This window comes from Passer domesticus, chromosome 9 (genome assembly GCF_036417665.1).
Source record: "Passer domesticus isolate bPasDom1 chromosome 9, bPasDom1.hap1, whole genome shotgun sequence".
Classification (NCBI taxonomy): domain Eukaryota; kingdom Metazoa; phylum Chordata; class Aves; order Passeriformes; family Passeridae; genus Passer; species Passer domesticus.
This window is the reverse complement of record NC_087482.1, coordinates 24461823-24485397: the sequence shown is the minus strand read 5'-3', so window position 1 is coordinate 24485397 and position 23575 is coordinate 24461823. Positions and strand designations below refer to the sequence as shown.

The 23575-nt window shown below is 56.7% G+C and overlaps 1 protein-coding gene and 4 long non-coding RNA genes across 6 annotated transcripts in view; all 5 read right to left on the bottom strand.

Moving 5' to 3' along the window:
* LOC135308337 (uncharacterized) overlaps positions 1–1788 on the bottom strand; it is a 47143-nt gene extending 45355 nt beyond the window's left edge. Inside the window, exons 1-5 of the mRNA XM_064433277.1 lie at positions 1720–1788; positions 1531–1632; positions 965–1072; positions 245–316; positions 76–156 (exon numbers count right to left, since the gene is read on the bottom strand). Coding sequence (XP_064289347.1) covers positions 76–156; positions 245–316; positions 965–1072; positions 1531–1606 — 337 coding nt within the window. The 5' untranslated portion in view covers positions 1607–1632; positions 1720–1788. The remainder of the gene's footprint in view (positions 1–75; positions 157–244; positions 317–964; positions 1073–1530; positions 1633–1719) is intronic.
* Positions 1789–9778: 7990 nt separating this feature from the next.
* LOC135307272 (uncharacterized) lies at positions 9779–13192 on the bottom strand. Its single transcript, XR_010367977.1, has 4 exons — positions 13049–13192; positions 12160–12400; positions 11971–12072; positions 9779–9895 (listed from the first exon to the last, which is right to left on the bottom strand). It is a non-coding gene; the product is annotated as an uncharacterized LOC135307272 (long non-coding RNA).
* Positions 13193–13614: 422 nt separating this feature from the next.
* LOC135307271 (uncharacterized) lies at positions 13615–20331 on the bottom strand. 2 transcript variants are annotated; one of them, XR_010367975.1, is made up of 5 exons: positions 14903–14984; positions 14355–14471; positions 13964–14035; positions 13804–13875; positions 13615–13716 (listed from the first exon to the last, which is right to left on the bottom strand). It is a non-coding gene; the product is annotated as an uncharacterized LOC135307271 (long non-coding RNA). The 2 variants fall into 2 exon arrangements; XR_010367976.1 differs by lacking the exons at positions 14355–14471; positions 14903–14984 and adding an exon at positions 20218–20331.
* On the bottom strand, positions 18912–19741 carry LOC135307516 (uncharacterized). The gene is made up of 3 exons (XR_010368258.1): positions 19667–19741; positions 19478–19579; positions 18912–19019 (listed from the first exon to the last, which is right to left on the bottom strand). It is a non-coding gene; the product is annotated as an uncharacterized LOC135307516 (long non-coding RNA).
* A 2084-nt stretch (positions 20332–22415) lies between the features above and the next one.
* LOC135307670 (uncharacterized) lies at positions 22416–22988 on the bottom strand. Its single transcript, XR_010368360.1, has 3 exons — positions 22878–22988; positions 22605–22676; positions 22416–22516 (listed from the first exon to the last, which is right to left on the bottom strand). It is a non-coding gene; the product is annotated as an uncharacterized LOC135307670 (long non-coding RNA).
* Positions 22989–23575: the final 587 nt, after the last annotated feature.

Below are 23575 nucleotides of genomic sequence, written 5' to 3'. Positions count from 1 at the left end.
TATTTCCATTTGCCAGGAATGGATCCCAGAAAAGCAGGGTTCAGCCTGTGAGGTCAGCAGGGACACACTACTCACCCCTGAGATGGGAGCTGGGCTTGAGTGCAGCATCCAAGGTAGCAGCTGGAGAAGCTGGAGAAGTCTTCCCTGTAGACACATCTGTAACACAACAGCCACAGAAGCTTCTGTCACCTGGTGCCTGCCCGCTTGTCTACAATTCTTCCTTGGTGGCACGCTGAGAACATACCTGCAGGAGGCTCCAAGGGCTTCAAAACTTTATTCATCCAAGCTGATGGAGAAGCCTTCCCAGCACCCTCATCTACAATGCAGCACAGATGAGAACATTTTCCAGTGTGTGCTGGGATCTCTTTCTGCCACAGGGAACTGGGCACTGCCAGAGAGTCGGGTAAGGCCATGGGAGCCAGATGTGAATAGACATGGCCAAAGCTGCCCAGGGGCCTGGGGAGCTCTGGGCTGGCTCCTGGTCACTCTCCACACTCTTTCCCTGCCCTCAGCAACATCCCTGGGAGGGGTGGCTGCAGCAGTGCAGGGACCTGGGACTCTCCCCCTCACACACAGAAGAAATCCTCCCTAAAGCATGGGGGAAAACTGCAGCAGGCAGTGCCACAGCTATCCATCCTGCCCTCCCTCTGTCCCTCCTGCCCTCCTTCTGTGGGGAAACCCCCCAGATCCCAAGGGCAAACAGCCAGGCCCTCTCAGGACACACTGGAGCCTTGCTCTCCCCCTCTGTCCTTTCCCCACCGTGGGCACCCCGTGCAGTCGCTGCCAGGTTTCAGGACATGTCTCCCATGGAGGGACCCCAGCAGGACTGCTCAGTGCCCTGCGCCTGCTCGGGATAATTCCCCTGGGCTGTGCTGCTCTAGTCCAGGCTGTGCCCGCACTGCCAAGCAGCAGAGAGGGCAGCTCAAGCCTCAGCAGGGCTCAGGCCCAGAGGCACAGCAATTACCTCCTGTGCCTGTGCCTGGCATGGCCTCCCTTCCTGGAGCTGAGGCTGGCATGCAACCACTGCTTCCTCCGGGAAATGCTTCTTTCTCCGCAGGCTCTCCTTTCATTTCTGGAGAATGGAGAAGAGACAGCTGGATCAGATGAAAACATTCCTGACTGGGAATGGGGAAGGGGACAATTTCAGGAGGCATCACTTGTGAAAGGAATGCATAAGGATCAGAAAACACCCAGGATTTTGAGACAACCCAAGGCTGCTTCCTTCCCCAAACAGCCCCAACATCTGATCTGCCTGGACACCAGGAAATTGCAGGGCATCTGAGGGTGGGCATGGCCTGTGGTGCAATTGGGGCTGTCTGCCAGCTGATGCCAAATGCCTTCCTGCAGAGGCTGGGCAGAAGCTGCAGTCAGGCCAGGCTGGGAAACAGCCCTGCAGGGCGTGAAAGCAGCAGCGGAGCAGCGAGGCTGCCATGGATCCCTTCCTGCTGTGCCGGGCACGACGTGTCCAGATGTGCAGCCAATGCCCCCGGCTGCTGACTCCCAGGAGCAGCATGAGGGAAATGCACCCACCTTGTCTTCTCTGCAGACGTTCCTTCAGCATTTGCCACATGATTTCTAATGGGTCCTGGAATTTCCTGCCTGCCATGTCTTTGGTCTCTCCTGTCAGAGGACCTTAAGAGAAAGTAGTTCCATTTCCCAGGAATGGACCCATCAAAAGCAGGGCTCAGCCTGTGGGGTCAGCAGGGACACACTACTCACCCCTGCCATGGGAGCTGGCCTTTTGTGCAGCATCCAAGGTAGGAGTTGGTGAGGTCGTCCCTGCAGACACGCCTGTAACACAACAGCCAGAGAAGCTTCTGTCACCTGGTTCTTACCAGTCAGTCAAACATTACGCCTTGGTGGGACAGTGAGAACATACCTGCAGAATGCTCAGAGTGCTTCACAACTTCAGAGCGCCAGGCTAATGGAGAATCCTTCCCAGCATCCCAGTCTGGAAGCAAACCAAGATGAGAACTGTTTCCATTGTGTGCCAGGGCTGGCTCTGGCCCTGGGCTGGCGGCAGGGCTCCCGCTCGGGGCTGCTCCTGTGCCTTGGGCCTCTGGGCACTCAGGGCCAGCTCCGCAGCAGCTGCAGCGCCAGGGACGTTGCTGCACCAGCCCCGTTTCCCCGGGGCTCTGAACCAGCTCCAGAGGCCTGGAAGCCGAGGCGCCTCCAGCTTTGGCTGCTGCCGGGCCGGGCAAGGGCAGGCCCTGGGGGAAGAGCTGCTGCCACACAGCCCCGGCCAGGCCTGAGCCCGGCACAGCAAGTACCTGCTGTGCCTGTGCCCGTGTCTGGCTTTGCCTTCCTTCCTGCAGCAGGGGCTGGCACCGAAGATGGAGTGCTTCCTTCAAGAAATACCACCTTCCACTGAAGCACTATGTCCATCTCTTGACAAAGGAAGGGAGACAGCTGCATCAGATGGAGCTGTTTCCCACTTGGGTGGTGGCATCAGAGGTAATATTTGTGAAATTTATGGAGCAGGAAAATGGCCAGGTTACAGTGGCATGATGAGAGCACTTCCACCTCCAAACAGCCACCCTTTTCCTAATCTGCAGGGCTGGATATAGTGGGGGATCTCAGGGTGTCTTACAGTTTGGGCATGGCCTGTCAGCTGATGCCCAATAACTTCCGGCAGAGGCTGGGCAGAAGCTGCAGCCAGGCCAGGCTGGCAAACAGCCCTGCAGGGCGTGAAAGCAGCAGCGGGGCAGCGAGGCTGCCATGGATCTCTTCCCACTGTGCCGGGCATGGCGTGTCCAGATGTGCAGCCAAAGACCCCGGCTGCTGACTCCCAGGGGAAGCATGAGGGAAATGCACCCACCTTCTCTTGTCTGCAGGGGATCCTTCAGCTCTTGCCTCATCTGTTTGGTTGCTTCCAGTGATATCTTATCTGTTGTATCTTGGATTTTCCCTGTTGGAGTACCTTAGAGAAAAATATTTCCATTTGCCAGGAATGGATCCCAGAAAAGCAGGGTTCAGCCTGTGGGGTCAGCAGGGACACACTACTCACCCCTGAGATGGGAGCTGGGCTTGAGTGCAGCATCCAAGGTAGCAGCTGGAGAAGCTGGAGAAGTCTTCCCTGTAGACACATCTGTAACACAACAGCCACAGAAGCTTCTGTCACCTGGTGCCTGCCCGCTTGTCTACAATTCTTCCTTGGTGGCACGCTGAGAACATACCTGCAGGAGGCTCCAAGGGCTTCAAAACTTTATTCATCCAAGCTGATGGAGAAGCCTTCCCAGCACCCTCATCTACAATGCAGCACAGATGAGAACATTTTCCAGTGTGTGCTGGGATCTCTTTCTGCCACAGGGAACTGGGCACTGCCAGAGAGTCGGGTAAGGCCATGGGAGCCAGATGTGAATAGACATGGCCAAAGCTGCCCAGGGGCCTGGGGAGCTCTGGGCTGGCTCCTGGTCACTCTCCACACTCTTTCCCTGCCCTCAGCAACATCCCTGGGAGGGGTGGCTGCAGCAGTGCAGGGACCTGGGACTCTCCCCCTCACACACAGAAGAAATCCTCCCTAAAGCATGGGGGAAAACTGCAGCAGGCAGTGCCACAGCTATCCATCCTGCCCTCCCTCTGTCCCTCCTGCCCTCCTTCTGTGGGGAAACCCCCCAGATCCCAAGGGCAAACAGCCAGGCCCTCTCAGGACACACTGGAGCCTTGCTCTCCCCCTCTGTCCTTTCCCCACCGTGGGCACCCCGTGCAGTCGCTGCCAGGTTTCAGGACATGTCTCCCATGGAGGGACCCCAGCAGGACTGCTCAGTGCCCTGCGCCTGCTCGGGATAATTCCCCTGGGCTGTGCTGCTCTAGTCCAGGCTGTGCCCGCACTGCCAAGCAGCAGAGAGGGCAGCTCAAGCCTCAGCAGGGCTCAGGCCCAGAGGCACAGCAATTACCTCCTGTGCCTGTGCCTGGCATGGCCTCCCTTCCTGGAGCTGAGGCTGGCATGCAACCACTGCTTCCTCCGGGAAATGCTTCTTTCTCCGCAGGCTCTCCTTTCATTTCTGGAGAATGGAGAAGAGACAGCTGGATCAGATGAAAACATTCCTGACTGGGAATGGGGAAGGGGACAATTTCAGGAGGCATCACTTGTGAAAGGAATGCATAAGGATCAGAAAACACCCAGGATTTTGGGACAACCCAAGGCTGCTTCCTTCCCCAAACAGCCCCAACATCTGATCTGCCTGGACACCAGGAAATTGCAGGGCATCTGAGGGTGGGCATGGCCTGTGGTGCAATTGGGGCTGTCTGCCAGCTGATGCCAAATGCCTTCCTGCAGAGGCTGGGCAGAAGCTGCAGTCAGGCCAGGCTGGGAAACAGCCCTGCAGGGCGTGAAAGCAGCAGCGGGGCAGCAAGGCTGCCATGGATCCCTTCCTGCTGTGCCGGGCACGACGTGTCCAGATGTGCAGCCAATGCCCCCGGCTGCTGACTCCCAGGAGCAGCATGAGGGAAATGCACCCACCTTGTCTTCTCTGCAGACGTTCCTTCAGCATTTGCCACATGATTTCTAATGGGTCCTGGAATTTCCTGCCTGCCATGTCTTTGGTCTCTCCTGTCAGAGGACCTTAAGAGAAAGTAGTTCCATTTCCCAGGAATGGACCCATCAAAAGCAGGGCTCAGCCTGTGGGGTCAGCAGGGACACACTACTCACCCCTGCCATGGGAGCTGGCCTTTTGTGCAGCATCCAAGGTAGGAGTTGGTGAGGTCGTCCCTGCAGACACGCCTGTAACACAACAGCCAGAGAAGCTTCTGTCACCTGGTTCTTACCAGTCAGTCAAACATTACGCCTTGGTGGGACAGTGAGAACATACCTGCAGAATGCTCAGAGTGCTTCACAACTTCAGAGCGCCAGGCTAATGGAGAATCCTTCCCAGCATCCCAGTCTGGAAGCAAACCAAGATGAGAACTGTTTCCATTGTGTGCCAGGGCTGGCTCTGGCCCTGGGCTGGCGGCAGGGCTCCCGCTCGGGGCTGCTCCTGTGCCTTGGGCCTCTGGGCACTCAGGGCCAGCTCCGCAGCAGCTGCAGCGCCAGGGACGTTGCTGCACCAGCCCCGTTTCCCCGGGGCTCTGAACCAGCTCCAGAGGCCTGGAAGCCGAGGCGCCTCCAGCTTTGGCTGCTGCCGGGCCGGGCAAGGGCAGGCCCTGGGGGAAGAGCTGCTGCCACACAGCCCCGGCCAGGCCTGAGCCCGGCACAGCAAGTACCTGCTGTGCCTGTGCCCGTGTCTGGCTTTGCCTTCCTTCCTGCAGCAGGGGCTGGCACCGAAGATGGAGTGCTTCCTTCAAGAAATACCACCTTCCACTGAAGCACTATGTCCATCTCTTGACAAAGGAAGGGAGACAGCTGCATCAGATGGAGCTGTTTCCCACTTGGGTGGTGGCATCAGAGGTAATATTTGTGAAATTTATGGAGCAGGAAAATGGCCAGGTTACAGTGGCATGATGAGAGCACTTCCACCTCCAAACAGCCACCCTTTTCCTAATCTGCAGGGCTGGATATAGTGGGGGATCTCAGGGTGTGTTACAGTTTGGGCATGGCCTGTCAGCTGATGCCCAATAACTTCCGGCAGAGGCTGGGCAGAAGCTGCAGCCAGGCCAGGCTGGCAAACAGCCCTGCAGGGCGTGAAAGCAGCAGCGGGGCAGCGAGGCTGCCATGGATCTCTTCCCACTGTGCCGGGCATGGCGTGTCCAGATGTGCAGCCAAAGACCCCGGCTGCTGACTCCCAGGGGAAGCATGAGGGAAATGCACCCACCTTCTCTTGTCTGCAGGGGATCCTTCAGCTCTTGCCTCATCTGTTTGGTTGCTTCCAGTGATATCTTATCTGTTGTATCTTGGATTTTCCCTGTTGGAGTACCTTAGAGAAAAATATTTCCATTTGCCAGGAATGGATCCCAGAAAAGCAGGGTTCAGCCTGTGGGGTCAGCAGGGACACACTACTCACCCCTGAGATGGGAGCTGGGCTTGAGTGCAGCATCCAAGGTAGCAGCTGGAGAAGCTGGAGAAGTCTTCCCTGTAGACACATCTGTAACACAACAGCCACAGAAGCTTCTGTCACCTGGTGCCTGCCCGCTTGTCTACAATTCTTCCTTGGTGGCACACTGAGAACATACCTGCAGGAGGCTCCAAGGGCTTCAAAACTTTATTCATCCAAGCTGATGGAGAAGCCTTCCCAGCACCCTCATCTACAATGCAGCACAGATGAGAACATTTTCCAGTGTGTGCTGGGATCTCTTTCTGCCACAGGGAACTGGGCACTGCCAGGGAGTCGGCTAAGGCCATGGGAGCCAGATGTGAATAGACATGGCCAAAGCTGCCCAGGGGCCTGGGGAGCTCTGGGCTGGCTCCTGGTCACTCTCCACACTCTTTCCCTGCCCTCAGCAACATCCCTGGGAGGGGTGGCTGCAGCAGTGCAGGGACCTGGGACTCTCCCCCTCACACACAGAAGAAATCCTCCCTAAAGCATGGGGGAAAACTGCAGCAGGCAGTGCCACAGCTATCCATCCTGCCCTCCCTCTGTCCCTCCTGCCCTCCTTCTGTGGGGAAACCCCCCAGATCCCAAGGGCAAACAGCCAGGCCCTCTCAGGACACACTGGAGCCTTGCTCTCCCCCTCTGTCCTTTCCCCACCGTGGGCACCCCGTGCAGTCGCTGCCAGGTTTCAGGACATGTCTCCCATGGAGGGACCCCAGCAGGACTGCTCAGTGCCCTACGCCTGCTCGGGATAATTCCCCTGGGCTGTGCTGCTCTAGTCCAGGCTGTGCCCGCACTGCCAAACAGCAGAGAGGGCAGCTCAAGCCTCAGCAGGGCTCAGGCCCAGAGGCACAGCAATTACCTCCTGTGCCTGTGCCTGGCATGGCCTCCCTTCCTGGAGCTGAGGCTGGCATGCAACCACTGCTTCCTCCGGGAAATGCTTCTTTCTCCGCAGGCTCTCCTTTCATTTCTGGAGAATGGAGAAGAGACAGCTGGATCAGATGAAAACATTCCTGACTGGGAATGGGGAAGGGGACAATTTCAGGAGGCATCACTTGTGAAAGGAATGCATAAGGATCAGAAAACACCCAGGATTTTGGGACAACCCAAGGCTGCTTCCTTCCCCAAACAGCCCCAACATCTGATCTGCCTGGACACCTGGAAATTGCAGGGGATCTGAGGGTGGGCATGGCCTGTGGTGCATTTGGGGCTGTCTGCCAGCTGATGCCAAATGCCTTCCTGCAGAGGCTGGGCAGAAGCTGCAGCCAGGCCAGGCTGTGAAACAGCCCTGCAGGGCATGAAAGCAGCAGCGGGGCAGCGAGGCTGCCATGGATCCCTTCCTGCTGTGCCGGGCACGACGTGTCCAGATGTGCAGCCAAAGCCCCCGGCTGCTGACTCCCAGGGGAAGCATGAGGGAGATGCACCCACCTTCTCTTGTCTGCAGGGGTTCCTTCAGCTCTTGCCTCATCTGTTTGGATGGTTCCAGGGATATCTTATCTGTTGTATCTTGGATTTTCCCTGTTGGAGTACCTTAGAGAAAAATATTTCCATTTCCCAGCAATGGATCCCAGAAAAGCAGGGTTCAGCCTGTGGGGTCAGCAGGGACACACTACTCACCCCTGAGATGGGAGCTGGGCTTGAGTGCAGCATCCAAGGTAGCAGCTGGAGAAGCTGGAGAAGTCTTCCCTGTAGACACATCTGTAACACAACAGCCACAGAAGCTTCTGTCACCTGGTGCCTGCCCGCTTGTCTACAATTCTTCCTTGGTGGCACGCTGAGAACATACCTGCAGGAGGCTCCAAGGGCTTCAAAACTTTATTCATCCAAGCTGATGGAGAAGCCTTCCCAGCACCCTCATCTACAATGCAGCACAGATGAGAACATTTTCCAGTGTGTGCTGGGATCTCTTTCTGCCACAGGGAACTGGGCACTGCCAGAGAGTCGGGTAAGGCCATGGGAGCCAGATGTGAATAGACATGGCCAAAGCTGCCCAGGGGCCTGGGGAGCTCTGGGCTGGCTCCTGGTCACTCTCCACACTCTTTCCCTGCCCTCAGCAACATCCCTGGGAGGGGTGGCTGCAGCAGTGCAGGGACCTGGGACTCTCCCCCTCACACACAGAAGAAATCCTCCCTAAAGCATGGGGGAAAACTGCAGCAGGCAGTGCCACAGCTATCCATCCTGCCCTCCCTCTGTCCCTCCTGCCCTCCTTCTGTGGGGAAACCCCCCAGATCCCAAGGGCAAACAGCCAGGCCCTCTCAGGACACACTGGAGCCTTGCTCTCCCCCTCTGTCCTTTCCCCACCGTGGGCACCCCGTGCAGTCGCTGCCAGGTTTCAGGACATGTCTCCCATGGAGGGACCCCAGCAGGACTGCTCAGTGCCCTGCGCCTGCTCGGGATAATTCCCCTGGGCTGTGCTGCTCTAGTCCAGGCTGTGCCCGCACTGCCAAACAGCAGAGAGGGCAGCTCAAGCCTCAGCAGGGCTCAGGCCCAGAGGCACAGCAATTACCTCCTGTGCCTGTGCCTGGCATGGCCTCCCTTCCTGGAGCTGAGGCTGGCATGCAACCACTGCTTCCTCCGGGAAATGCTTCTTTCTCCGCAGGCTCTCCTTTCATTTCTGGAGAATGGAGAAGAGACAGCTGGATCAGATGAAAACATTCCTGACTGGGAATGGGGAAGGGGACAATTTCAGGAGGCATCACTTGTGAAAGGAATGCATAAGGATCAGAAAACACCCAGGATTTTGGGACAACCCAAGGCTGCTTCCTTCCCCAAACAGCCCCAACATCTGATCTGCCTGGACACCAGGAAATTGCAGGGCATCTGAGGGTGGGCATGGCCTGTGGTGCAATTGGGGCTGTCTGCCAGCTGATGCCAAATGCCTTCCTGCAGAGGCTGGGCAGAAGCTGCAGTCAGGCCAGGCTGGGAAACAGCCCTGCAGGGCGTGAAAGCAGCAGCGGGGCAGCAAGGCTGCCATGGATCCCTTCCTGCTGTGCCGGGCACGACGTGTCCAGATGTGCAGCCAATGCCCCCGGCTGCTGACTCCCAGGAGCAGCATGAGGGAAATGCACCCACCTTGTCTTCTCTGCAGACGTTCCTTCAGCATTTGCCACATGATTTCTAATGGGTCCTGGAATTTCCTGCCTGCCATGTCTTTGGTCTCTCCTGTCAGAGGACCTTAAGAGAAAGTGGTTCCATTTCCCAGGAATGGACCCATCAAAAGCAGGGCTCAGCCTGTGGGGTCAGCAGGGACACACTACTCACCCCTGCCATGGGAGCTGGCCTTTTGTGCAGCATCCAAGGTAGGAGTTGGTGAGGTCGTCCCTGCAGACACGCCTGTAACACAACAGCCAGAGAAGCTTCTGTCACCTGGTTCTTACCAGTCAGTCAAACATTACGCCTTGGTGGGACAGTGAGAACATACCTGCAGAATGCTCAGAGTGCTTCACAACTTCAGAGCGCCAGGCTAATGGAGAATCCTTCCCAGCATCCCAGTCTGGAAGCAAACCAAGATGAGAACTGTTTCCATTGTGTGCCAGGGCTGGCTCTGGCCCTGGGCTGGCGGCAGGGCTCCCGCTCGGGGCTGCTCCTGTGCCTTGGGCCTCTGGGCACTCAGGGCCAGCTCCGCAGCAGCTGCAGCGCCAGGGACGTTGCTGCACCAGCCCCGTTTTCCCGGGGCTCTGAACCAGCTCCAGAGGCCTGGAAGCCGAGGCGCCTCCAGCTTTGGCTGCTGCCGGGCCGGGCAAGGGCAGGCCCTGGGGGAAGAGCTGCTGCCACACAGCCCCGGCCAGGCCTGAGCCCGGCACAGCAAGTACCTGCTGTGCCTGTGCCCGTGTCTGGCTTTGCCTTCCTTCCTGCAGCAGGGGCTGGCACCGAAGATGGAGTGCTTCCTTCAAGAAATACCACCTTCCACTGAAGCACTATGTCCATCTCTTGACAAAGGAAGGGAGACAGCTGCATCAGATGGAGCTGTTTCCCACTTGGGTGGTGGCATCAGAGGTAATATTTGTGAAATTTATGGAGCAGGAAAATGGCCAGGTTACAGTGGCATGATGAGAGCACTTCCACCTCCAAACAGCCACCCTTTTCCTAATCTGCAGGGCTGGATATAGTGGGGGATCTCAGGGTGTCTTACAGTTTGGGCATGGCCTGTCAGCTGATGCCCAATAACTTCCGGCAGAGGCTGGGCAGAAGCTGCAGCCAGGCCAGGCTGGCAAACAGCCCTGCAGGGCGTGAAAGCAGCAGCGGGGCAGCGAGGCTGCCATGGATCTCTTCCCACTGTGCCGGGCATGGCGTGTCCAGATGTGCAGCCAAAGACCCCGGCTGCTGACTCCCAGGGGAAGCATGAGGGAAATGCACCCACCTTCTCTTGTCTGCAGGGGATCCTTCAGCTCTTGCCTCATCTGTTTGGTTGCTTCCAGTGATATCTTATCTGTTGTATCTTGGATTTTCCCTGTTGGAGTACCTTAGAGAAAAATATTTCCATTTGCCAGGAATGGATCCCAGAAAAGCAGGGTTCAGCCTGTGGGGTCAGCAGGGACACACTACTCACCCCTGAGATGGGAGCTGGGCTTGAGTGCAGCATCCAAGGTAGCAGCTGGAGAAGCTGGAGAAGTCTTCCCTGTAGACACATCTGTAACACAACAGCCACAGAAGCTTCTGTCACCTGGTGCCTGCCCGCTTGTCTACAATTCTTCCTTGGTGGCACGCTGAGAACATACCTGCAGGAGGCTCCAAGGGCTTCAAAACTTTATTCATCCAAGCTGATGGAGAAGCCTTCCCAGCACCCTCATCTACAATGCAGCACAGATGAGAACATTTTCCAGTGTGTGCTGGGATCTCTTTCTGCCACAGGGAACTGGGCACTGCCAGGGAGTCAGCTAAGGCCATGGGAGCCAGATGTGAATAGACATGGCCAAAGCTGCCCAGGGGCCTGGGGAGCTCTGGGCTGGCTCCTGGTCACTCTCCACACTCTTTCCCTGCCCTCAGCAACATCCCTGGGAGGGGTGGCTGCAGCAGTGCAGGGACCTGGGACTCTCCCCCTCACACACAGAAGAAATCCTCCCTAAAGCATGGGGGAAAACTGCAGCAGGCAGTGCCACAGCTATCCATCCTGCCCTCCCTCTGTCCCTCCTGCCCTCCTTCTGTGGGGAAACCCCCCAGATCCCAAGGGCAAACAGCCAGGCCCTCTCAGGACACACTGGAGCCTTGCTCTCCCCCTCTGTCCTTTCCCCACCGTGGGCACCCCGTGCAGTCGCTGCCAGGTTTCAGGACATGTCTCCCATGGAGGGACCCCAGCAGGACTGCTCAGTGCCCTGCGCCTGCTCGGGATAATTCCCCTGGGCTGTGCTGCTCTAGTCCAGGCTGTGCCCGCACTGCCAAACAGCAGAGAGGGCAGCTCAAGCCTCAGCAGGGCTCAGGCCCAGAGGCACAGCAATTACCTCCTGTGCCTGTGCCTGGCATGGCCTCCCTTCCTGGAGCTGAGGCTGGCATGCAACCACTGCTTCCTCCGGGAAATGATTCTTTCTCCGCAGGCTCTCCTTTCATTTCTGGAGAATGGAGAAGAGACAGCTGGATCAGATGAAAACATTCCTGACTGGGAATGGGGAAGGGGACAATTTCAGGAGGCATCACTTGTGAAAGGAATGCATAAGGATCAGAAAACACCCAGGATTTTGGGACAACCCAAGGCTGCTTCCTTCCCCAAACAGCCCCAACATCTGATCTGCCTGGACACCAGGAAATTGCAGGGGATCTGAGGGTGGGCATGGCCTGTGGTGCAATTGGGGCTGTCTGCCAGCTGATGCCAAATGCCTTCCTGCAGAGGCTGGGCAGAAGCTGCAGCCAGGCCAGGCTGTGAAACAGCCCTGCAGGGCATGAAAGCAGCAGCGGGGCAGCGAGGCTGCCATGGATCCCTTCCTGCTGTGCCGGGCACGACGTGTCCAGATGTGCAGCCAAAGCCCCCGGCTGCTGACTCCCAGGGGAAGCATGAGGGAGATGCACCCACCTTCTCTTGTCTGCAGGGGTTCCTTCAGCTCTTGCCTCATCTGTTTGGATGGTTCCAGGGATATCTTATCTGTTGTATCTTGGATTTTCCCTGTTGGAGTACCTTAGAGAAAAATATTTCCATTTGCCAGGAATGGATCCCAGAAAAGCAGGGTTCAGCCTGTGGGGTCAGCAGGGACACACTACTCACCCCTGAGATGGGAGCTGGGCTTGAGTGCAGCATCCAAGGTAGCAGCTGGAGAAGCTGGAGAAGTCTTCCCTGTAGACACATCTGTAACACAACAGCCACAGAAGCTTCTGTCACCTGGTGCCTGCCCGCTTGTCTACAATTCTTCCTTGGTGGCACGCTGAGAACATACCTGCAGGAGGCTCCAAGGGCTTCAAAACTTTATTCATCCAAGCTGATGGAGAAGCCTTCCCAGCACCCTCATCTACAATGCAGCACAGATGAGAACATTTTCCAGTGTGTGCTGGGATCTCTTTCTGCCACAGGGAACTGGGCACTGCCAGAGAGTCGGGTAAGGCCATGGGAGCCAGATGTGAATAGACATGGCCAAAGCTGCCCAGGGGCCTGGGGAGCTCTGGGCTGGCTCCTGGTCACTCTCCACACTCTTTCCCTGCCCTCAGCAACATCCCTGGGAGGGGTGGCTGCAGCAGTGCAGGGACCTGGGACTCTCCCCCTCACACACAGAAGAAATCCTCCCTAAAGCATGGGGGAAAACTGCAGCAGGCAGTGCCACAGCTATCCATCCTGCCCTCCCTCTGTCCCTCCTGCCCTCCTTCTGTGGGGAAACCCCCCAGATCCCAAGGGCAAACAGCCAGGCCCTCTCAGGACACACTGGAGCCTTGCTCTCCCCCTCTGTCCTTTCCCCACCGTGGGCACCCCGTGCAGTCGCTGCCAGGTTTCAGGACATGTCTCCCATGGAGGGACCCCAGCAGGACTGCTCAGTGCCCTGCGCCTGCTCGGGATAATTCCCCTGGGCTGTGCTGCTCTAGTCCAGGCTGTGCCCGCACTGCCAAACAGCAGAGAGGGCAGCTCAAGCCTCAGCAGGGCTCAGGCCCAGAGGCACAGCAATTACCTCCTGTGCCTGTGCCTGGCATGGCCTCCCTTCCTGGAGCTGAGGCTGGCATGCAACCACTGCTTCCTCCGGGAAATGCTTCTTTCTCCGCAGGCTCTCCTTTCATTTCTGGAGAATGGAGAAGAGACAGCTGGATCAGATGAAAACATTCCTGACTGGGAATGGGGAAGGGGACAATTTCAGGAGGCATCACTTGTGAAAGGAATGCATAAGGATCAGAAAACACCCAGGATTTTGGGACAACCCAAGGCTGCTTCCTTCCCCAAACAGCCCCAACATCTGATCTGCCTGGACACCAGGAAATTGCAGGGCATCTGAGGGTGGGCATGGCCTGTGGTGCAATTGGGGCTGTCTGCCAGCTGATGCCAAATGCCTTCCTGCAGAGGCTGGGCAGAAGCTGCAGTCAGGCCAGGCTGGGAAACAGCCCTGCAGGGCGTGAAAGCAGCAGCGGGGCAGCGAGGCTGCCATGGATCCCTTCCTGCTGTGCCGGGCACGACGTGTCCAGATGTGCAGCCAATGCCCCCGGCTGCTGAGTCCCAGGAGCAGCATGAGGGAAATGCACCCACCTTGTCTTCTCTGCAGACGTTCCTTCAGCATTTGCCACATTATTTCTAATGGGTCCTGGAATTTCCTGCCTGCCATGTCTTTGGTCTTTCCTGTCAGAGGACCTTAAGAGAAAGTAGTTCCATTTCCCAGCAATGGACCCCACAAAAGCAGGGCTCAGCCTGTGGGGTCAGCAGGGACACACTACTCACCCCTGCCATGGGAGCTGGCCTTTTGTGCAGCATCCAAGGTAGGAGTTGGTGAGGTCGTCCCTGCAGACACGCCTGTAACACAACAGCCACAGAAGCTTCTGTCACCTGGTTCTTACCATTCAGTCACACATTACGCCTTGGTGGGACAGTGAGAACATACCTGCAGAATGCTCAGAGGGCTTCACAACTTCAGAGCGCCAGGCTAATGGAGAATCCTTCCCAGCATCCCAGTCTGGAAGCAAACCAAGATGAGAACTGTTTCCATTGTGTGCCAGGGCTGGCTCTGGCCCTGGGCTGGCGGCAGGGCTCCCGCTCGGGGCTGCTCCTGTGCCTTGGGCCTCTGGGCACTCAGGGCCAGCTCCGCAGCAGCTGCAGCGCCAGGGACGTTGCTGCACCAGTCCCGTTTCCCCGGGGCTCTGAACCAGCTCCAGAGGCCTGGAAGCCGAGGCGCCTCCAGCTTTGGCTGCTGCCGGGCCGGGCAAGGGCAGGCCCTGGGGGAAGAGCTGCTGCCACACAGCCCCGGCCAGGCCTGAGCCCAGCACAGCAATTACCTGCTGTGCCTGTGCCCGTGTCTGGCTTCGCCTTCCTTCCTGCAGCAGGGGCTGGCACCGAAGATGGAGTGCTTCCTTCAAGAAATACCACCTTCCACTGAAGCACTATGTCCATCTCTTGACAAAGGAAGGGAGACAGCTGCATCAGATGGAGCTGTTTCCCACTTGGGTGGTGGCATCAGAGGTAATATTTGTGAAATTTATGGAGCAGGAAAATGGCCAGGTTACAGTGGCATGATGAGAGCACTTCCACCTCCAAACAGCCACCCTTTTCCTAATCTGCAGGGCTGGATATAGTGGGGGATCTCAGGGTGTCTTACAGTTTGGGCATGGCCTGTCAGCTGATGCCCAATAACTTCCGGCAGAGGCTGGGCAGAAGCTGCAGCCAGGCCAGGCTGGCAAACAGCCCTGCAGGGCGTGAAAGCAGCAGCGGGGCAGCGAGGCTGCCATGGATCTCTTCCCACTGTGCCGGGCATGGCGTGTCCAGATGTGCAGCCAAAGACCCCGGCTGCTGACTCCCAGGGGAAGCATGAGGGAAATGCACCCACCTTCTCTTGTCTGCAGGGGATCCTTCAGCTCTTGCCTCATCTGTTTGGTTGCTTCCAGGGATATCTTATCTGTTGTATCTTGGATTTTCCCTGTTGGAGTACCTTAGAGAAAAATATTTCCATTTGCCAGGAATGGATCCCAGAAAAGCAGGGTTCAGCCTGTGGGGTCAGCAGGGACACACTACTCACCACTGAGATGGGAGCTGGGCTTGAGTGCAGCATCCAAGGTAGCAGCTGGAGAAGCTGGAGAAGTCTTCCCTGTAGACACATCTGTAACACAACAGCCACAGAAGCTTCTGTCACCTGGTGCCTGCCCGCTTGTCTACAATTCTTCCTTGGTGGCACGCTGAGAACATACCTGCAGGAGGCTCCAAGGGCTTCAAAACTTTATTCATCCAAGCTGATGGAGAAGCCTTCCCAGCACCCTCATCTACAATGCAGCACAGATGAGAACATTTTCCAGGGTGTGCTGGGATCTCTTTCTGCCACAGGGAACTGGGCACTGCCAGGGCGTCGGGTAAGGCCATGGGAGCCAGATGTGAATAGACATGGCCAAAGCTGCCCAGGGGCCTGGGGAGCTCTGGGCTGGCTCCTGGTCACTCTCCACACTCTTTCCCTGCCCTCAGCAACATCCCTGGGAGGGGTGGCTGCAGCAGTGCAGGGACCTGGGACTCTCCCCCTCACACACAGAAGAAATCCTCCCTAAAGCATGGGGGAAAACTGCAGCAGGCAGTGCCACAGCTATCCATCCTGCCCTCCCTCTGTCCCTCCTGCCCTCCTTCTGTGGGGAAACCCCCCAGATCCCAAGGGCAAACAGCCAGGCCCTCTCAGGACACACTGGAGCCTTGCTCTCCCCCTCTGTCCTTTCCCCACCGTGGGCACCCCGTGCAGTCGCTGCCAGGTTTCAGGACATGTCTCCCATGGAGGAACCCCAGCAGGACTGCTCAGTGCCCTGCGCCTGCTCGGGATAATTCCCCTGGGCTGTGCTGCTCTAGTCCAGGCTGTGCCCGCACTGCCAAGCAGCAGAGAGGGCAGCTCAAGCCTCAGCAGGGCTCAGGCCCAGAGGCACAGCAATTACCTCCTGTGCCTGTGCCTGGCATGGCCTCCCTTCCTGGAGCTGAGGCTGGCATGCAACCACTGCTTCCTCCGGGAAATGCTTCTTTCTCCGCAGGCTCTCCTTTCATTTCTGGAGAATGGAGAAGAGACAGCTGGATCAGATGAAAACATTCCTGACTGGGAATGGGGAAGGGGACAATTTCAGGAGGCATCACTTGTGAAAGGAATGCATAAGGATCAGAAAACACCCAGGATTTTGGGACAACCCAAGGCTGCTTCCTTCCCCAAACAGCCCCAACATCTGATCTGCCTGGACACCAGGAAATTGCAGGGCATCTGAGGGTGGGCATGGCCTGTGGTGCAATTGGGGCTGTCTGCCAGCTGATGCCAAATGCCTTCCTGCAGAGGCTGGGCAGAAGCTGCAGTCAGGCCAGGCTGGGAAACAGCCCTGCAGGGCGTGAAAGCAGCAGCGGGGCAGCGAGGCTGCCATGGATCCCTTCCTGCTGTGCCGGGCACGACGTGTCCAGATGTGCAGCCAATGCCCCCGGCTGCTGACTCCCAGGAGCAGCATGAGGGAAATGCACCCACCTTGTCTTCTCTGCAGACGTTCCTTCAGCATTTGCCACATGATTTCTAATGGGTCCTGGAATTTCCTGCCTGCCATGTCTTTGGTCTCTCCTGTCAGAGGACCTTAAGAGAAAGTGGTTCCATTTCCCAGCAATGGACCCCACAAAAGCAGGGCTCAGCCTGTGGGGTCAGCAGGGACACACTACTCACCCCTGCCATGGGAGCTGGGCTTTTGTGCAGCATCCAAGGTAGGAGTTGGTGAGGTCGTCCCTGCAGACACGCCTGTAACACAACAGCCACAGAAGCTTCTGTCACCTGGTTCTTACCAGTCAGTCAAACATTACGCCTTGGTGGGACAGTGAGAACATACCTGCAGAATGCTCAGAGTGCTTCACAACTTCAGAGCGCCAGGCTAATGGAGAATCCTTCCCAGCATCCCAGTCTGGAAGCAAACCAAGATGAGAACTGTTTCCATTGTGTGCCAGGGCTGGCTCTGGCCCTGGGCTGGCGGCAGGGCTCCCGCTCGGGGCTGCTCCTGTGCCTTGGGCCTCTGGGCACTCAGGGCCAGCTCCGCAGCAGCTGCAGCGCCAGGGACGTTGCTGCACCAGTCCCGTTTCCCCGGGGCTCTGAACCAGCTCCAGAGGCCTGGAAGCCGAGGCGCCTCCAGCTTTGGCTGCTGCCGGGCCGGGCAAGGGCAGGCCCTGGGGGAAGAGCTGCTGCCACACAGCCCCGGCCAGGCCTGAGCCCGGCACAGCAATTACCTGCTGTGCCTGTGCCCGTGTCTGGCTTCGCCTTCCTTCCTGCAGCAGGGGCTGGCACCGAAGATGGAGTGCTTCCTTCAAGAAATACCACCTTCCACTGAAGCACTATGTCCATCTCTTGACAAAGGAAGGGAGACAGCTGCATCAGATGGAGCTGTTTCCCACTTGGGTGGTGGCATCAGAGGTAATATTTGTGAAATTTATGGAGCAGGAAAATGGCCAGGTTACAGTGGCATGATGAGAGCACTTCCACCTCCAAACAGCCACCCTTTTCCTAATCTGCAGGGCTGGATATAGTGGGGGATCTCAGGGTGTCTTACAGTTTGGGCATGGCCTGTCAGCTGATGCCCAATAACTTCCGGCAGAGGCTGGGCAGAAGCTGCAGCCAGGCCAGGCTGGCAAACAGCCCTGCAGGGCGTGAAAACAGCAGTGGGGCAGCGAGGCTGCCATGGATCCCTTCCCACTGTGCCGGGCATGGCGTGTCCAGATGTGCAGCCAAAGACCCCGGCTGCTGACTCCCAGGGGAAGCATGAGGGAAATGCACCCACCTTCTCTTGTCTGCAGGGGATCCTTCAGCTCTTGCCTCATCTGTTTGGATGGTTCCAGGGACATCTTATCTGTTGTATCTTGGATTTTCCCTGTTGGAGTACCTTAGAGAAAAATATTTCCATTTGCCAGGAATGGATCCCAGAAAAGCAGGGTTCAGCCTGTGGGGTCAGCAGGGACACACTACTCACCCCTGAGATGGGAGCTGGGCTTGAGTGCAGCATCCAAGGTAGCAGCTGGAGAAGCTGGAGAAGTCTTCCCTGTAGACACATCTGTAACACAACAGCCACAGAAGCTTCTGTCACCTGGTGCCTGCCCGCTTGTCTACAATTCTTCCTTGGTGGCACACTGAGAACATACCTGCAGGAGGCTCCAAGGGCTTCAAAACTTTATTCATCCAAGCTGATGGAGAAGCCTTCCCAGCACCCTCATCTACAATGCAGCACAGATGAGAACATTTTCCAGTGTGTGCTGGGATCTCTTTCTGCCACAGGGAACTGGGCACTGCCAGGGAGTCGGGTAAGGCCATGGGAGCCAGATGTGAATAGACATGGCCAAAGCTGCCCAGGGGCCTGGGGAGCTCTGGGCTGGCTCCTGGTCACTCTCCACACTCTTTCCCTGCCCTCAGCAACATCCCTGGGAGGGGTGGCTGCAGCAGTGCAGGGACCTGGGACTCTCCCCCTCACACACAGAAGAAATCCTACCTAAAGCATGGGGGAAAACTGCAGCAGGCAGTGCCACAGCTATCCATCCTGCCCTCCCTCTGTCCCTCCTGCCCTCCTTCTGTGGGGAAACCCCCCAGATCCCAAGGGCAAACAGCCAGGCCCTCTCAGGACACACTGGAGCCTTGCTCTCCCCCTCTGTCCTTTCCCCCCATGGGCACCCCGTGCAGTCACTCCCAGGTTTCAGGACATGTCTCCCATGGAGGGACCCCAGCAGGACTGCTCAGTGCCCTGCGCCTGCTCGGGATAATTCCCCTGGGCTGTGCTGCTCTAGTCCAGGCTGTGCCCGCACTGCCAAGCAGCAGAGAGGGCAGCTCAAGCCTCAGCAGGGCTCAGGCCCAGAGGCACAGCAATTACCTCCTGTGCCTGTGCCTGGCATGGCCTCCCTTCCTGGAGCTGAGGCTGGCATGCAACCACTGCTTCCTCCGGGAAATGCTTCTTTCTCCGCAGGCTCTCCTTTCATTTCTGGAGAATGGAGAAGAGACAGCTGGATCAGATGAAAACATTCCTGACTGGGAATGGGGAAGGGGACAATTTCAGGAGGCATCACTTGTGAAAGGAATGCATAAGGATCAGAAAACACCCAGGATTTTGGGACAACCCAAGGCTGCTTCCTTCCCCAAACAGCCCCAACATCTGATCTGCCTGGACACCAGGAAATTGCAGGGCATCTGAGGGTGGGCATGGCCTGTGGTGCAATTGGGGCTGTCTGCCAGCTGATGCCAAATGCCTTCCTGCAGAGGCTGGGCAGAAGCTGCAGTCAGGCCAGGCTGGGAAACAGCCCTGCAGGGCGTGAAAGCAGCAGCGGAGCAGCGAGGCTGCCATGGATCCCTTCCTGCTGTGCCGGGCACGACGTGTCCAGATGTGCAGCCAATGCCCCCGGCTGCTGAGTCCCAGGAGCAGCATGAGGGAAATGCACCCACCTTGTCTTCTCTGCAGACGTTCCTTCAGCATTTGCCACATGATTTCTAATGGGTCCTGGAATTTCCTGCCTGCCATGTCTTTGGTCTCTCCTGTCAGAGGACCTTAAGAGAAAGTGGTTCCATTTCCCAGCAATGGACCCCACAAAAGCAGGGCTCAGCCTGTGGGGTCAGCAGGGACACACTACTCACCCCTGCCATGGGAGCTGGGCTTTTGTGCAGCATCCAAGGTAGGAGTTGGTGAGGTCGTCCCTGCAGACACGCCTGTAACACAACAGCCACAGAAGCTTCTGTCACCTGGTTCTTACCAGTCAGTCAAACATTACGCCTTGGTGGGACAGTGAGAACATACCTGCAGAATGCTCAGAGTGCTTCACAACTTCAGAGCGCCAGGCTAATGGAGAATCCTTCCCAGCATCCCAGTCTGGAAGCAAACCAAGATGAGAACTGTTTCCATTGTGTTCCAGGGCTGGCTCTGGCCCTGGGCTGGCAGCAGGGCTCCCGCTCGGGGCTGCTCCTGTGCCTTGGGCCTCTGGGCACTCAGGGACAGCTCCGCAGCAGCTGCAGCGCCAAGGACGTTGCTGCACCAGTCCCGTTTCCCCGGGGCTCTGAACCAGCTCCAGAGGCCTGGAAGCCCAGGCGCCTCCAGCTTTGGCTGCTGCCAGGCCGGGCAAGGGCAGGCCCTGGGAGAAGAGCTGCTGCCACACAGCCCCGGCCAGGCCTGAGCCCGGCACAGCAATTACCTGCTGTGCCTGTGCCCGTGTCTGGCTTTGCCTTCCTTCCTGCAGCAGGGGCTGGCACCGAAGATGGAGTGCTTCCTTCAAGAAATACCACCTTCCACTGAAGCACTATGTCCATCTCTTGACAAAGGATAGGAGACAGCTGCATCAGATGGAGCTGTTTCCCACTTGGGTGGTGGCATCAGAGGTAATATTTGTGAAATTTATGGAGCAGGAAAATGGCCAGGTTACAGTGGCATGATGAGAGCACTTCCACCTCCAAACAGCCACCCTTTTCCTAATCTGCAGGGCTGGATATAGTGGGGGATGTCAGGGTGTCTTACAGTTTGGGCATGGCCTGTCAGCTGATGCCCAATAACTTCCGGCAGAGGCTGGGCAGAAGCTGCAGCCAGGCCAGGCTGGCAAACAGCCCTGCAGGGCGTGAAAGCAGCAGCGGGGCAGCGAGGCTGCCATGGATCCCTTCCCACTGTGCCGGGCATGGCGTGTCCAGATGTGCAGCCAAAGACCCCGGCTGCTGACTCCCAGGGGAAGCATGAGGGAAATGCACCCACCTTCTCTTGCCTGCAGGGGATCCTTCAGCTCTTGCCTCATCTGTTTGGTTGCTTCCAGGGATATCTTATCTGTTGTATCTTGGATTTTCCCTGTTGGAGTACCTTAGAGAAAAATATTTCCATTTGCCAGGAATGGATCCCAGAAAAGCAGGGTTCAGCCTGTGGGGTCAGCAGGGACACACTACTCACCCCTGAGATGGGAGCTGGGCTTGAGTGCAGCATCCAAGGTAGCAGCTGGAGAAGCTGGAGAAGTCTTCCCTGTAGACACATCTGTAACACAACAGCCACAGAAGCTTCTGTCACCTGGTGCCTGCCCGCTTGTCTACAATTCTTCCTTGGTGGCACACTGACAACATACCTGCAGGAGGCTCCAAAGGCTTCAAAACTTTCTTCCTCCAAGCTGATGGAGAAACCTTCCCAGCACCCTCATCTACAATGCAGCACAGATGAGAACACTTTCCAGGGTGTGCTGGGATACCCTTCTGCCACAGAGAACTGGGCACTGCCAGGGGTCGGGTAAGGCCGTGGGAGACAGATGTGAATGGACATGGCCAAAGGTGCACAGGGGCCTGGGGAGCTCTGGGCTGGCTCCTGGTCACTCTCCACACTCTTTCCCTGCACTCAGCAACATCCCTGGGAGGGGCAGCTGAAGCAGCACAGGGCCCTGGGGCTCTCTCTTCACATACAAAAGAAATCCTCCCTAAAGCCCTGGGGAAAACTGCAGCAGGCAGTGCCACAGCTATCCCTCCATCCCTCCCTCTGTCCCTCCTGCCCTCCTTCTGTGGGGAAACCCCCCAGATCCCAAGGGCAAACAGCCAGGCCCTCTCAGGACACACTGCAGCCTTGCTCTCCCCCTCTGTCCTTTCCCCACCGTGGGCACCCCGTGCAGTCGCTCCCAGGTTTCAGGACATGTCTCCCATGGAAGGACCCCAGCAGGACTGCTCAGGACCCGAGTGCCCTGAGCCTGCTCGGGATAATTCCCCTGGGCTGTGCTGCTCTAGTCCAGGCTGTGCCCGCACTGCCAAGCAGCAGAGAGGGCAGCTCAAGCCTCAGCAGGGCTCAGGCCCAGAGGCACAGCAATTACCTCCTGTGTCTGTGCCTGGCATGGCCTCCCTTCCTGCAGCAGAGGCTGGCACGGAACCACTGCTTCCTCCGGGAAATGCTTCTTTCTCCGCAGGCTCTCCTTTGATTTCTGGAAAATGGAAAAGAGACAGCTGGATCAGATGGAAACATTCCTCACTGGGAATGGGGAAGGTGACAATTTCAGGAGGCATCACTTGTGAAAGGAATGGATGAGGATCAGAAAACAACCAGGATTTTGGGACAACCCAAGGCTGCTTCCTTCCCCAAACAGCCCCAACATCTGATCTGCCTGGACACCAGGAAATTGCAGGGGATCGGAGCGTGGGCACGGACTGTGGTGCAATTAGGGCTGCCTGTCAGCTGATGCCAAATGCCTTCCTGCAGAGGCTGGGCAGAAGCTGCAGCCAGGCCAGGCTGGGAAACAGCCCTGCAGGGCGTGAAAGCAGCAGCGGGGCAGCGAGGCTGCCATGGATCCCTTCCTGCTGTGCCGGGCACGGCGTGTCCAGATGTGCAGCCAAAGCCCCCGGCTCCTGTGTGCCAGGGGAAGCATGAGGCAAATGCACCCACCTTGTCCTCCCTGCAGCACTTTCTTCAGCATTTGCCATATAATTTCTAATGGATTCTGGAATTTCTTGTCTGCCATGTCTTTGATCTCTTCTGGTGGAGGACTTAAAGAGAAAGTAGTTCCATTTCCCAGGAATGGACCCCACAAAAGCAGGGCTCAGCCTGAGGAGTCAGCAGGGACACACTACTCACCTCTGCGATGGTTGCCAGGCTTCTGTGTAGGAATCAGCAAAGGAGCTGGAGAAGTCCTCCCTGCAGACACACCTGTAACTCAACAGCCACAGAAGCTTCTGCCATCTTTGCTGATCTGCACGGGCACCTCTGAGCCGCAGGAGCGGTGAGGGGATCGTGCAGGGCTAGGGCACACACGTGCATGGTTCTGTGCTGGCACCTGCAGCGATGCCTCCCTGGCCCAGCTTTGGGCTCTGAGCTGGCAGCTCTCCCAGGGGAAAGGCCTTGACCTACCCTCAGCATCTCCCACAGCCTCAGTCCTGGACGTGGCTTGGGAAGCTGCACCACCTTCACCCGCAGGTTCAGCTGCAAAGAAAGACAGGACAGAAGACCTGTAAATCCACCAACATAAACACCAGCCAAACCTTACTAAAAAGTCACCACTACTCCTTGAAGTAAAATAGACTGATGCATGTTAATACCTAAGCTTGTAAGCTGTAAAACCCATTGTTAGGAGAAGTAAAATATTTTATTTTAAACTGTATTATTCATGAGGTTGTTTTAAGTGAACTGAATATTTAAGGTGTGATATGCAAATTTATTTCAAAAAATAAAATATTTTAGTGCTTTTGTTATAACAGAGAAAAGATATAGAAGTAAAAGCTAATGAAACACTGTAAAGAATATATTAGAACAATAATATCATTCGTGAAAAATCGGAAAAAAATTAAGTATATAAGATACAAACCAGATTTAAGTTTAAAGAAACACTAAAAGTAACATTAAATCAGATAGGATATAACAAAAGCCATTAGATATTTAATAAGGATCAAATTAAAATAAAGGAAAAAAGCCAAGTATAGCTGAAAGAAAGAGAAGTGTACAGACTAATTACAACTTTAGAGCTAAAATGTCAAAGAAATAAAACTATAACAATTAGAAATAAGCAGATGCTATCCTAAATCCTGAAAAACAATTTAAAAGTCTCTTAT